We start from the raw sequence: 12500 nt of genomic DNA, 5'->3' as shown, positions 1-12500 counted from the left end.
AGCTAACACAATACAGTCTGTCTCTGGCCCTACCTAGCTAACAATACAGTCTGTCCCTACCTAGCTAACAATACAGTCTGTCCCTGGCCCTACCTAGCTAACACAATACAGTCTGTCTCTGGCCCTACCTAGCTAACAATACAGTCTGTCTCTGGCCCTACCTAGCTAACAATACAGTCTGTCCCTGGCCCTACCTAGCTAACACAATACAGTCTGTCTCTGGCCCTACCTAGCTAACAATACAGTCTGTCCCTGGCCCTACCTAGCTAACACAATACAGTCTGTCTCTGGCCCTACCTAGCTAACAATACAGTCTGTCTCTGGCCCTACCTAGCTAACAATACAGTCTGTCTCTGGCCCTACCTAGCTAACAATACAGTCTGTCCCTGGCCTTACCTAGCTTACACAATACAGTCTGTCCCTGGCCCTACCTAGCTAACAATACAGTCTGTCCGTGTTCCTACCTAGCTAACAATACAGTCTGTCCCTGGCCCTACCTAGCTAACACAATACAGTCTGTCCCTGGCCCTACCTAGCTAACAATACAGTCTGTCCCTGGCCCTACCTAGCTAACAATACAGTCTGTCCCTGGCCCTACCTAGCTAACAATACAGTCTGTCTCTGGCCCTACCTAGCTAACACAATACAGTCTGTCTCTGGCCCTACCTAGCTTACAATACAGTCTGTCCCTGGCCCTACCTAGCTAACACAATACAGTCTGTCTCTGGCCCTACCTAGCTAACGCAGTAGTTTTGTCACTTGCAGCAGAGAAGAAGAATCGCTGCCCTCAGCTAAGCTCATGTAAAGCAGCCTCAGCTGTTCCACGCTGTGCCCAATTGATTGTTGAGGCTCCCCCAGTTAAGGGCTGGTGGTGGGGCTCAAACAGTTCATACTCTGCTAAAATACAAGATAAAAAGTGCAGTATGATGATGATGAGGAATTATATTTCATATCAATAATTATATTAATCACTAGCCTGATCTGTTATAAGCACAGCAGTTGCAATGGCAGTTAATATTAGCCTATTGAAATGACATTTCCCCTAATTTTAATTCCTGTTTAAGCAACAACCACTTCTGTTTTTATATCCAAATATGTTTGCTGTTTCAACAAATACTGGGCTCTCAGCACATCCCTGTTCTCTACCCTTCAGTGTTTTGGAGTGTAGCGTTTGTTGCTAAGCTGTCCTCCTCTCTTGCTCTTCCCTCCCCTCAGCCACCATTGAGAACTTCAACGTGGTGGAGAACCTCTCAGATAACGCAGTCATCGTCTACCAGACACACAAGGTGAGCAGACCTCACACAAGGCTTGACGCTCCAGTGGGCCAGAAATATACTGTAGGACCTACAGGGAGGACGTACACACACACACACACACACACACACACACATCCACTCTCCTGCCTGCACTCAGACTGACAGCCTGTGGTTGTGTTTCAGAGAGTATGGCCCGCTTCCCAGAGAGACGTCCTCTACCTATCGGCTATGAGGAAGATCCTGGCGACCAATGAGAATGACCCTGACACGTGGCTGGTCTGCAACTTCTCCGTGGACCATGACAGCGCCCCTGTAAGTTTGTGTGCGTAGGGTAGTTGTTAGGTCATATGGTTTGGATCAGGCCTGCTTGTAGACTCATAACTCAGTTTCTAAACACTTCGCTCAACTAGAGACTGAGGACTTTCATTCTGATTTTGTCGCTTAAAGTGGGTGGAAACCATTTGAGTTTAAAAAAAAACAACCTGCATTGCAGAACCAATCCAAATTCTTTAGAGTGTAGCTTTGTTCATGTTTGGACCAATCCCAAGCAGTAGGCGGAGTCTTGTTACCGGCGACTGTTTCAAGGTAGAAATCCCCAGACATTCTGAAGGCGGAGATCTCCGGTTGTTTGGTGTTACGAGACTAGGCCGCTTGCTGCATTTCCTTTGATTCCCTCCATCCTTCTCCACCCAGCCCACCAACAGGTGTGTCCGTGCCAAAATCAACGTGGCCATGATTTGCCAGACCCTGGTCAGCCCACCAGAGGGCGACAAAGAGATCAGCAGAGACAATGTCTTGTGTAAGATCACCTACGTAGCCAATGGTGAGTATCGGTTTGCATGGACATGTTAGGACATGAGGAGTTTCACATAGGAACCCACGTTCGAGTTCTACACCTACTTGTTTTTTGCTTCTATTTTATATGAAACGGCCGTAGAGTTGAAGTGGATAGGCATGGAGTAATGTTAGCAACTGATCTACAGTCTAACTTAAAGCCAGTGTTTCCGTGCTATTTTACACACTCACCCAAGCAGCTGTGTCTATGGGACAGTGAGGGGACAGTTTGACAGTGGTGAGTGCTGGTGTGATCCAGAAGTGTGATGTGATGTGTTCTCTGGCTGTCTCTAGTGAACCCCGGAGGTTGGGCTCCTGCCTCCGTCCTCAGGGCAGTGGCCAAGAGGGAGTACCCCAAGTTCCTCAAGCGCTTCACCTCCTACGTCCAGGAGAAGACCGCCGGCAAGCCCATCCTCTTCTAACCCAGCACAGGTCAATGCCCAGCCCTGCCCCCACCCCTCTCCATAGCCTGTTAGGACAACCGTCTCTTCACGTGTAACCAGCATCCCACAACCATCCTTCTGTCTCTTCATGTGTAACCAGCATCCCACAACCATCCTTCTGTCTCTTCATGTGTAACCAGCATCCCACAACCATCCTTCTGTCTCTTCATGTGTAACCAGCATCCCACAACCATCCTTCTGTCTCTTCATGTGTAACCAGCATCCCACAACCATCCTTCTGTCTCTTCATGTGTAACCAGCATCCCACAACCATCCTTCTGTCTCTTCATGTGTAACCAGCATCCCACAACCATCCTTCTGTCTCTTCATGTGTAATTGGCAACCCAATTCTCCTCCATAACCTCACTTCTCGCTAAAAATGTGAACCACGCCAACCTCTTACCGCACTGCTACAACAGCAAGGGAATCAATGCTTCATCTAACGTTGGAGTGGCTTTGATCATGTCTTTCTCTCTCTGGTCCTCTCAGGTGTTGGGAGGATTATCCTGGGGGGATACATTTCCCATCATCGAAGGGGCTCTCAAGGACTCCATCAACTATACAGTCGTCAATTAGAATGTCTACTAAAACTGCATTACCTAGAGTTCCACCGTCCAGAATGTTCCGGATATCATTGATGTATAGCTAGAGACTGGTCCAAGGCTTTAATCCACTAGTAGTTGCCATCCCGGCCATAGCAGTGGCCGAACGTCATCATCAGCTGTCCGTGGATATGTTTTTGTATGTACATTCAAGAATTTCTATAGCAATTTTTGAGTCGACGGAACCATTTTTTTTTTTGCTTTTTTTTGTAAATTGTATATTTCTTATGATTACATTGCTATTGACTTCGATATGTTCTGCTTTAATGGATCACTGATATCACAGCTTCTTGTCATGCTGCTAATTTTGCTACAAAAAGAGAGAGCGTGGCGTGATGAGGCTGAGTATCTCTTCTCCCGTCTTTCTGGTGAAGACCTGTTAGCTGGTCTGATGGAGGGGCGGAGACCAAAGCTTTTCAACACTCATTTCGTTCGGCTGAAATCTCTATATTTCTAGATCATTGTTGTTGCTGTAAAAGAGCTCTATAGATGTGATGTATTGTACGCAAATAATGAGTTTACCAGTGTATGAAATGTGAATCGACTGTTAAGGGCTTGAATCCTATACATTTACGGGGCCTAGGAAACTGGAACGGGAATCGAATACTTTCTGCATCTATTTCCCAGCCGGGGAGTTATTTTGACAGCGATGGGCTGGGTTTATGGCTAACACAGCATATCTAAACTAATTAGTTGAATGTGGCTCATGAACACTATATGGAGTAAGGGTGGCTGCTGTCAATATTGCCCTGCCCCCCCCTACCCCCCCCCCCCTCGTTACGTCCGAGTCATGTGGCTTTGTGACTGATATCTTCATAAGGATGTGTGGTCAAGGCCAGTCATTGGAATGGCATATTCTTTCTCATCTTACAAAAGATGACATTTCACTTGCCGTCACATACTGCACCTGCCCCCCTTCCCCCGGAGGTGTTAGACCCTCCCAGCTGATGCCCTGACGGCAGCGCCCCCGAGATCGCCGCCATACGAGCCATGCGCTGCCGACGGCGTGGGCATCAGCATTTCACACATGATTTCTTACCTCAAGAATGTTTATTTACACAAGGTTTGTGTTGTTTTCCTTCAATTAAAGTCAATTTTGCAACCAACACGTTTGTATGGCGGAGCTTTGAATCCCTCCAATCAGCTTCTCAGCATCAGAGGTCAGGGGTCATGGAGGGGTTGATTACTGTTTCCAAGACGATCTGAGGAGCAGCTCCTTAAAACATAAGCTGTAGAAAGCATTTATCCTTTTTAATTCGGATATGTCTTTGAGGAATCTACATGCTTTGTATATTTCTAAGTTGTGCGTCTAAAGTGTTATCATTTGCACTAAATGTAATGCAATTCGACAATGCTCTGTAAATAAAAATCCTTACACTACAGTAATGGACTAGACGTGGCCTTCAATAGTCAAAGTGTATGGAATGCCAAGAGGGGACGCCAAGAGGGGACACTCCATTGATTCTGCTATGGAACCAATATGCCCAGCTGCTCAGCCAAGCCCCCGCCATTGATTGCCGCCATTGATCGCACAATCTGTGCTGCACTGTTAGCTGTCAGTGTCATACACTCACTTTGTTGACACTTGCATTTACTAAATAATAAATCATCAGGAATTCCAACTATTACGATCTCACTTATTTTATCTTCATGAAAATGTACAATTAAATCTGCACAAATGCTATACTTATTCAATATAGAGCGATACAGCTACATCCACACAGGTTTACAAAAGGTACAACTTGACACAAGGTTTTCTCTTTTTTCACTGAATTTGAAATTTAGAAATTCTTGTTTCATATTGAAATCTGAATACGCATATTTACATACCTACACTTCTATTTCATCAATGTTTTTACCATATTTACATCCCAGCTAAACTTCTATTTCCTCAATGTTCATACCCATACAGTATTTACATACAAGCTATAACGTGTCTATACGAGCCAACATTAGTAATACAGTACCAAGGAGCTGTGTCTGGGAGGTGTGATAGGAGCAGACAGCATAGAGCCTGTCCTCAAGCCTGCTATCATGAAGGGGCAAGAAGTGGAACAGGGCACTCACCTTAAATACCTGGGAACAATCACTGACAATAAACTCAACTTTCAGACCAATGCAGATTCCAGACTGGTAGAACATCTGCAGCAGTCTGCTACACACATCAAAGGACCCGCACCTCCTAAGGCCTCCTTCTCTTTTGATGTAAACCCCAAGTCTGGAATGAACCTTCACATTTTGAGCTCACCCTACCTGTGGACATCCCTGTTATGTTGCTGCATGGCAAAGCTGGTCAGTAAAGAAACAGGTAGTCTCAGTCAGTCATCATCCCCTTCATTCCCTTCATTATCAGTCATGAGTCTGTCTATCACACACACAAGTACACAGGTTACACACGAGACTTAGGCGGTAGCAGATTAATTTCAGCAGTTTATATCTTTATTTAAATGACTCTTCTATATATAAATACACATTGTCTTTACATTCAGTGATTAAAATATTTTCATCTTCAGCAAACCGTATATTTATTGAGATTCATTTAATAAATTATGGTCTCAAAACTGACACAGGTGTGTGATCATGGAACAAGTTTAATATGGTCTTCAAGGTGATGTCATCAGACAGGGTCTTAGTGTATATTGTAGGCCTACTGCTGCTTAACTTTTGCGATGAAGAGGACACACTCATTCAGTATCAAAGGAAATCCTGAGAAAAGGCATCTTCAGTCACGACACCCCCCTCCCCACACAAACAAGTTGCTTTGCATCATAAAATCTACTAAAGTCCATTGTCTGTGCATCTATGTGTGCTAGCAATGACATACAGAGAGGTGTGCATGTAAAAATGTGCATATTCACTTACCCAAAACAGCGCTCAGGTTTGAGTGACTCACCTGTAACCTAAAACGTCCTTAGAGAAAAATATTTCTTACATACAGTAATCATTACTAACATCCAAAGTGCCATTTATCGAGAGCGCGAGAGTATCATCCTTCTGGTCTGTGCTTCCCTCAGAGAGCGTGAGGTCCAGTTCCCCACGCCGGCTCTCTGTCCTCTCATCTCCTGTCCTGCTGTCCCCCTCCAGAGTCCCCTTCGACTGCAAAGAATAACCAGCTTAAGCACATGCCAGGTCGGTCTGTCGGTGTTTTGGCCTTAGTGACTTAAGTCTGAACAGGTTTTCCCCCCGTTTACAGTTTGATAAGAGTCCTGTCTCGTCCACGTCCACGTCCTCCTCTTCAGGGTGGTGGGTTTCAGTGACACCACTGAGTTTAAGCGGGAGCCGAGAAGCCACTGCAGTCACTGTAAACATTCCTTTCCCAACCAGGATTCCAAAGCAACAACACTTTTAAGAGTCTATTCTGGTCGGCAGGAAAACAAAAACGTTCAAAGAAATGTAAATATCTCCTTTCTGTATTATATATACCTTTTCTAATGTATATATTACTATAATAGGCCATGAAAAAAAAAGAAATATTCTACAAAAAAAAAAACGTGGCACTGGGCTGACATGCTCTAAGAAGCTGCACTCAATTAGGTCTGACGATCACATTACAGTAGAATGGTATGTCATGATTCCAATGGATGTCCGTCACTGTGATTCTACTGGTCTGTGTTTCTAGTTGGTCAAGTAAGCAGCCCAATCCATGGTGTTTGGCAACAGGTGGTAGAGTGGATCTGGCAGCGCCGGTGGGCGGGTCCTCAGCCTATCCAATGGAGTGTAGCGATTGTCAGGTGATTGACAGGAGTAAGACGGGAGGGAACGGAGATGTGAAAACTGCTCCTTTCACTGCAACACAAGAGAGAGACGGATCCGCGTCAGCTGACATCTAGAATACAGGCCGATGGTCAAACTCAACCAAAAGAGACGTATTTCAGATGGCCGGCGAGATGCAGGCCTTAGACTTTAGACTTTCTTTTAGAGGTAGATTCCGGCATGTGGTGTCATACCGGAAAACAAGCCGGTCACCCACCAAGGGATGCAGTACTAGTAAGAAAGATAGATGATACGCTCTTTTTAGCCCCTATACAGTTAGACTTAGGGTTACGGTTAGGGGTCACTCGAATAGCTGTTATTTCATCATCTCCGGAGAGTGTCGCCCCGCAAATTTCGGGAATGACCTCCCATTTCGCAGACTACCTTTAACATCAGTCAAGATAAAGGGGCGTAGACAGAACGGGTCGGACCCCCGGGATTCCCACACTCCCACACGGGGCTGCCACACACACGGGGGGCTAGCGGACGCAGAGCACGGCGAGGTCATCTCTCACCAAGTAGACGTCCAGCACGGAGCCGTCGTCCCGGTCCATGTCCATGTCCACGGTGCTCTGCTCGGACGTCAGACAGATGGCGCTGTCCTCCAGGGTGAACGTAGAGCTGGATGCCATGTCGTCTCTGAGACGGGGGGGGGGGGGGGGGGGGGGGGGGGGAGTGGACAGGCATCGTTAGACAACAGGACAGGAGAGAGTTAAAAGCCTAAGGTCACCCTCTGACTGGACTGACTGGACTGACTGGATAACGGTCGGTTCAACACCAACGCAACATTGTCAGAGCTTCCCCAGCAGAGGGCCTACCAGTTACCAGTTATTTAAACTTTGCTTATTTCTATCAAATTGCAATGCATGGAGTTCTGTTTATTCAGTGGGATTAAAGTTTAAGATAAGCGTAAATGTGAATGGAAATTTTGAAAGGTACAGCCCAACCCAATAAGTACAAGAGAGATTGAAACACATGTGTTGTTGTTGTTGTTGTTGTAGTTGTTGTTATTGTTGTTACTGCACAGTCAAACTGCTGCTGCTGACACATCAGTGAAGCCAGGATAAGAGAGTCAGGTGTGGCCCGGTAGAAAAACAGCCAGTCTGATAGTTTGTCTACCGGGGGCTCCTCTGGGAAAGTCTTGACTAAGAACAGAGGAAATGAACGAATCTCGGACAGGAAACTCTGGGAGACCTTTTGTTATTGTGGAAGTCTCCTACTGTATGTCCCAGAGCTCTGTATAATCAGCTAGAGCTGTGTATAATCAGCTCAGGAGAAAAATGTACTTGAAAACAAGATTGTCCAAGTGACTGTTTGGCTGTTATATGTTGATGGAACAGCAGGGGGCACTTCTGAGACGTTCACAGGGGCCATTTCCTTGATACACAAGTCAGCTGACTCCTGACTTTGCTTAAAGTCAGGAATGTGTTTACCATTTTATGGCAGTGATCTCCAACCTCTCATAAAAGTGAAACTCACACGCTCACACACACGCGCGCGCTAACGCAAACACACACGCTCGCACGCACACACACGCTCGCACGCACACACACACACACACGCACACACTTCAGTCTCAAGTCTACCACAAAACACATGTCCATTACTGACTGACTGACAGGGTTTGTAGAGCTACATGGAAAAAGTCACCCATGCACCAAATGTCCTCTTTTGTGACACTCTCATTCTTCAACACAATGGCCCTAATGAGAGCCTTTTAACGCCTCTAGTGAAATATGGATGACAGCAGTTGAAAGAACAACCCAGGGAAACAGACAGGTGCCTGAGAACACACAAGACCAGGCAGGTCGTACAATAGAGCCTCAGAGACCAGACTAACCTGACACTACAGGACACACACACACACACACACACACACAGGCAGGGCTATGGTGGACCAGGCAGCAGGTGTAAGACCAGGCAGTGGGGGGGTCGTGTGACAGAGCAGGTGACAGAGGCGTGGGAGCGGCCAGGTGTGAGAGCGAGGCCGAGTCACATGCTCTTCGCCCTCGAGGTCCTCCGATCCGACCCTGACCTCTTTACCGCCCGCCCCCCCCCCCCCTCCTCAGGGCCGACACCCCCGCAGTCACACGGCGTTCATGGGTTAAGCCGTCGTACGATCGATAGCCATCATGAGCCATCGTCAATAACATCTCTGAATCGCTCTCCGAGGACTATGAGCCACGGAGGTGACAGCCAGAGACGCTGTCACGGGCGCTGATGCGTGGCATAGAACGGGTGGGGACGGATAACAAGCCTGTCCCTAGAAAGACGAGGGCAAGGCAAGGCACGTTTATTTGTGTAGCACCTGTCAGCAACAAGGCAATTCAAAGTGATTTACATGAAACAATACAAGGGAGGTGTGGAACCTAACCTGAACTGAACAGACATGGGAGGGCGTGGGAGAGGGGGTCCCTGTCCACGGGGGTGGGGGGTGGGGGGGGGGGACAGGGGGACGACCGGGACAGATGGGAGAGCTGTGAGTCGGAGATGGAAGACAGACCTGATGAAGGACAGGGCGGAGTTAAGGTACGGGCGGAGAAGGGGAGGCGGCCTACCTGTCCTCGGTCTGGCCCTCCAGGCTGACAAAGATGGCGGAGGAGGAGATGGTGCCCACCGACGAGCCCTCGTAGAAAGACGGGGTGGCGGGAACCAGGTCGGGAGGCAGGTAGGAGCCGAACACTGCTGGCGTGGGGAGACCCAGACACACACACGCACACACACACACACACACACACACACACACACACACACACACACACAAACACACACACACACACACACAAACAAACACACACCTGTTAAGCTCACTAATGATTTATACCGAGTGCCTCAGTTGCACCAGTGACACCATAACGCATGAATAAAATATTACTGAGTCACATTGATCTAATTTCACTTCCTACTGCTCAAAATCTGTTTTTACCAACAATTTCACTGCGGATGAGAGGGGAAACAGTTAAAATGAAGTAAAAGATGAATTCACTGAAAAGGTAGTTATGTGTTAATTGCTTTATGGTGCGTTGAAAGATAAGCGGCCTCAAAGAGGTCTGTTTTCTCTGCGCAGCCTCCTCACACACTGTCTTATTAACACATCCTCGTCCAGCCCATTTCCCGTGTGACATTGGTCAACAGCACTGTGTCCACCGGCGCTGTTACAACATAACCCCTTACTATTGCTGCTGTCACACTCAGATTGAGACACAGACAAAAACCCGGCCACTGTCCCACAGAGATAGACAGATATGAGCTTTATTTACCTCCGACGGGAAAAACGGGAGGGATGGAGAAAAAGCGCAGACGGACAATTCAAACGCAATCGCTCACGGACACGCCCACAGCGATAGTGAGCTGGGAGAGTGGACCGGGCAGTTAATAACAGGACGGGCTGTTTTCTTTCCGGCGGGGCCACATATCAGACGGGGACAGCAGCTCCCCAGAGGAGGGGCGGGGAGGACAGCGTTTTACGACCCGGCACAAGCACCTGTTTATGGAGCCAGAGTGGCCCTAAAGAGGCCTATCGATCCACACACGCCACAGGGCTGTGATTTAGGGGGAGGGTTGGGGGAGGGGAGGAGCAGAATGGGGGCTGTTTTGGGCAATCTCGAAACAGGAAATGAATGTGTGTCCACGGTTTGTAATAGCACAACTTGGCCTTTTTCAGTAATATGTTGCTCTTACAAAATCTGTTTTTACAGTATGAAGCGCTTTTTGGATTTACAATATTTAGAGTTCCATGTTTTCTTGATGGTATGGGGGTGTACGATGGTGTTTTCCTAGGATTCTCTCCGCTGCAGTGGAGCTGTTTGAGTGTGCTGTAGTGTGCTGTAGTGTGTAGTGTAGTGTTGTGTAGTGTGTAGTGTAGTGTAGTGTAGTGTGCTGTAGTGTGTAGTGTAGTGTTGTGTAGTGTGCTGTAGTGTGTAGTGTAGTGTGCTGTAGTGTGTAGTGTAGTGTAGTGTGCTGTAGTGTGTAGTGTAGTGTGTAGTGTAGTGTAGTGTGTAGTGTAGTGTAGTGTGCTGTAGTGTGTAGTGTAGTGTGCTGTAGTGTAGGGTGCTGTAGTGTGTAGTGTAGTGTGTAGTGTAGTGTAGTGTAGTGTTGTGTAGTGTAGTGTGCTGTAGTGTAGTGTGCTGTAGTGTGTAGTGTAGTGTAGTGTAGTGTGCTGTAGTGTGTAGTGTAGTGTTGTGGTGTGTTGTGTTGTGTAGTGTAGTGTGCTGTAGTGTGGACTCGTGATACCAGCCAATCAGAGATCTCCGCCTGCCGGCATAACGGCTGCCAAAAAACCTGCGCCTGAGGCCTCTCATTCTGCAATGCAGGGATGTTTTTTTTACTCTCTAATTGTTTCCACCCAGTTTTAGTGACCACAGCTGGGAGAAAGTCCTCACTCTCTAGTTAAGACAAGCATTTAGAGACTGACTTGTGAGTCTAGCTGTATTGTAGTGTGCAGTGCAATGTAGTGTTATGTAGTGAAATGTAGTGTAGTGTAGTGTAGTGTGCTGTGGTGTGCTGTGGTGTAGTGTAGAGTGCTGTAGTGTAGTGTGCTGTAGTGTAGTGTAGTGTAGTGTAGTGTCCTCTCATGTAGTGTGCTGTGGTGTAGTGTAGTGTAGTGTAGAGTGCTGTAGTGTAGTGTGCTGTAGTGTAGTGTAAAGTGCTGTAGTGTAGTGTAGTGTAGAGTCCTGTAGTGTAGAGTTCTGCAGTGTAGTGTGGTGTAGTGTAGTGTAGTGTAGTGTAGTGTAGTGTAGTGTAGTGTAGTGTAGTGTGGTGTAATGTAGTGTAGTGTAGTGTAGTGTAGTGTAGTGTGCTATAGTGTAGTACGGTGTACCTTGTCCATCCAGACTGGCCAGGCTGCGCGCTCCTACCATCCTGTCCCTCTTGTCCTCACTCCTGTCCTCCATCTGAGACAGGATCTCCTGAGAGGACGACTTGAGAGCAGGGATGGACGCACGGGCCCTCTTAGAGGGTGAGAACCGGATTGCTGCAGAGAGAGAGAGAGAGAGAGAGGGAGAGAGGGAAGGGAGAGAGAGAGAGGGAGGAGATGAAGGGGGGAACAGATTACCCTGATTGCATCAATATCGTGCACAATAAAACCCAGAGCCCGTGTCCCGAATTAGCTGCAAAATCATCAGTTCACTGTTAACGCATAATGATCCTTACACAACTGTCCCCCAGCTTCCCTACCCTGCCTCCCAGGCAGAGCATGAAATTAACTCCCCCCCCCCTCTCTCTCTCTCTCTCTCTCTCTCTCCCTCCCTCCCTCTCTCTCTCTCTCTTCAGAGGCATTGGCATGGTAATAATGGCGCTAAATCCCCAAATCATCACAGAGGCCATCTTGATTATCGTGGGGGTTCCCATAGTTATGTAACTCTTCCGTTTCATTGGATTTCGACACAAAGAATTCCCAAACACCAAAGCTCCGCAGAGGGTTTGAGCCCTGGGAAATGCCCGGGTCAGATAGGAGCTCCGCCCACCCGACCTCGGTGAGCGTCGCCCCTCACCCGGAGTGATGAGTGCAGCCGCGTGTCAGTAGGACTTCCTGACTCTACAGGGACCTTCAGGGCCTGAAACCTGACCTACTTCTGATTCTGTGTGTGTGTGTGGGTGTGTCACATAGCAAA

At 47.6% G+C, this 12500-nt stretch overlaps 2 protein-coding genes across 5 annotated transcripts in view; one reads left to right on the top strand and one right to left on the bottom strand.

The window, feature by feature from the left end:
* The window catches only part of LOC311324688 (ceramide transfer protein-like), a 23264-nt gene extending 18735 nt beyond the window's left edge, over window positions 1-4529 (top strand). For 2 of the 4 annotated variants that reach the window (XM_084457231.1, XM_084457230.1), the window contains exons 14-18: window positions 1216-1286; window positions 1440-1568; window positions 1950-2079; window positions 2385-2522; window positions 3023-4529. In XM_084457231.1, the coding sequence (XP_084313357.1) occupies window positions 1216-1286; window positions 1440-1568; window positions 1950-2079; window positions 2385-2512 (458 nt within the window). In that variant the 3' untranslated portion in view covers window positions 2513-2522; window positions 3023-4529. The remainder of the gene's footprint in view (window positions 1-1215; window positions 1287-1439; window positions 1569-1949; window positions 2080-2384; window positions 2523-3022) is intronic. The other 2 variants (XM_084457233.1, XM_084457232.1) reach the window with 1 other exon arrangement.
* Window positions 4530-6803: 2274 nt separating this feature from the next.
* Window positions 6804-12500, bottom strand: part of pip5k1bb (phosphatidylinositol-4-phosphate 5-kinase, type I, beta b) — a 25997-nt gene continuing 20300 nt past the window's right edge. Inside the window, exons 11-14 of the mRNA XM_084457575.1 lie at window positions 11708-11860; window positions 9447-9573; window positions 7404-7527; window positions 6804-6921 (exon numbers count right to left, since the gene is read on the bottom strand). Coding sequence (XP_084313701.1) covers window positions 6919-6921; window positions 7404-7527; window positions 9447-9573; window positions 11708-11860 — 407 coding nt within the window. The 3' untranslated portion in view covers window positions 6804-6918. The remainder of the gene's footprint in view (window positions 6922-7403; window positions 7528-9446; window positions 9574-11707; window positions 11861-12500) is intronic.

The sequence above is a fragment of the Borostomias antarcticus genome (assembly GCF_949987555.1).
Source record: "Borostomias antarcticus genome assembly, chromosome: 23".
Lineage (NCBI taxonomy): Eukaryota > Metazoa > Chordata > Actinopteri > Stomiiformes > Stomiidae > Borostomias > Borostomias antarcticus.
The sequence above is the reverse complement of the archived record's forward strand: the minus strand, read 5'-3'. Positions and strand labels throughout refer to the sequence as shown.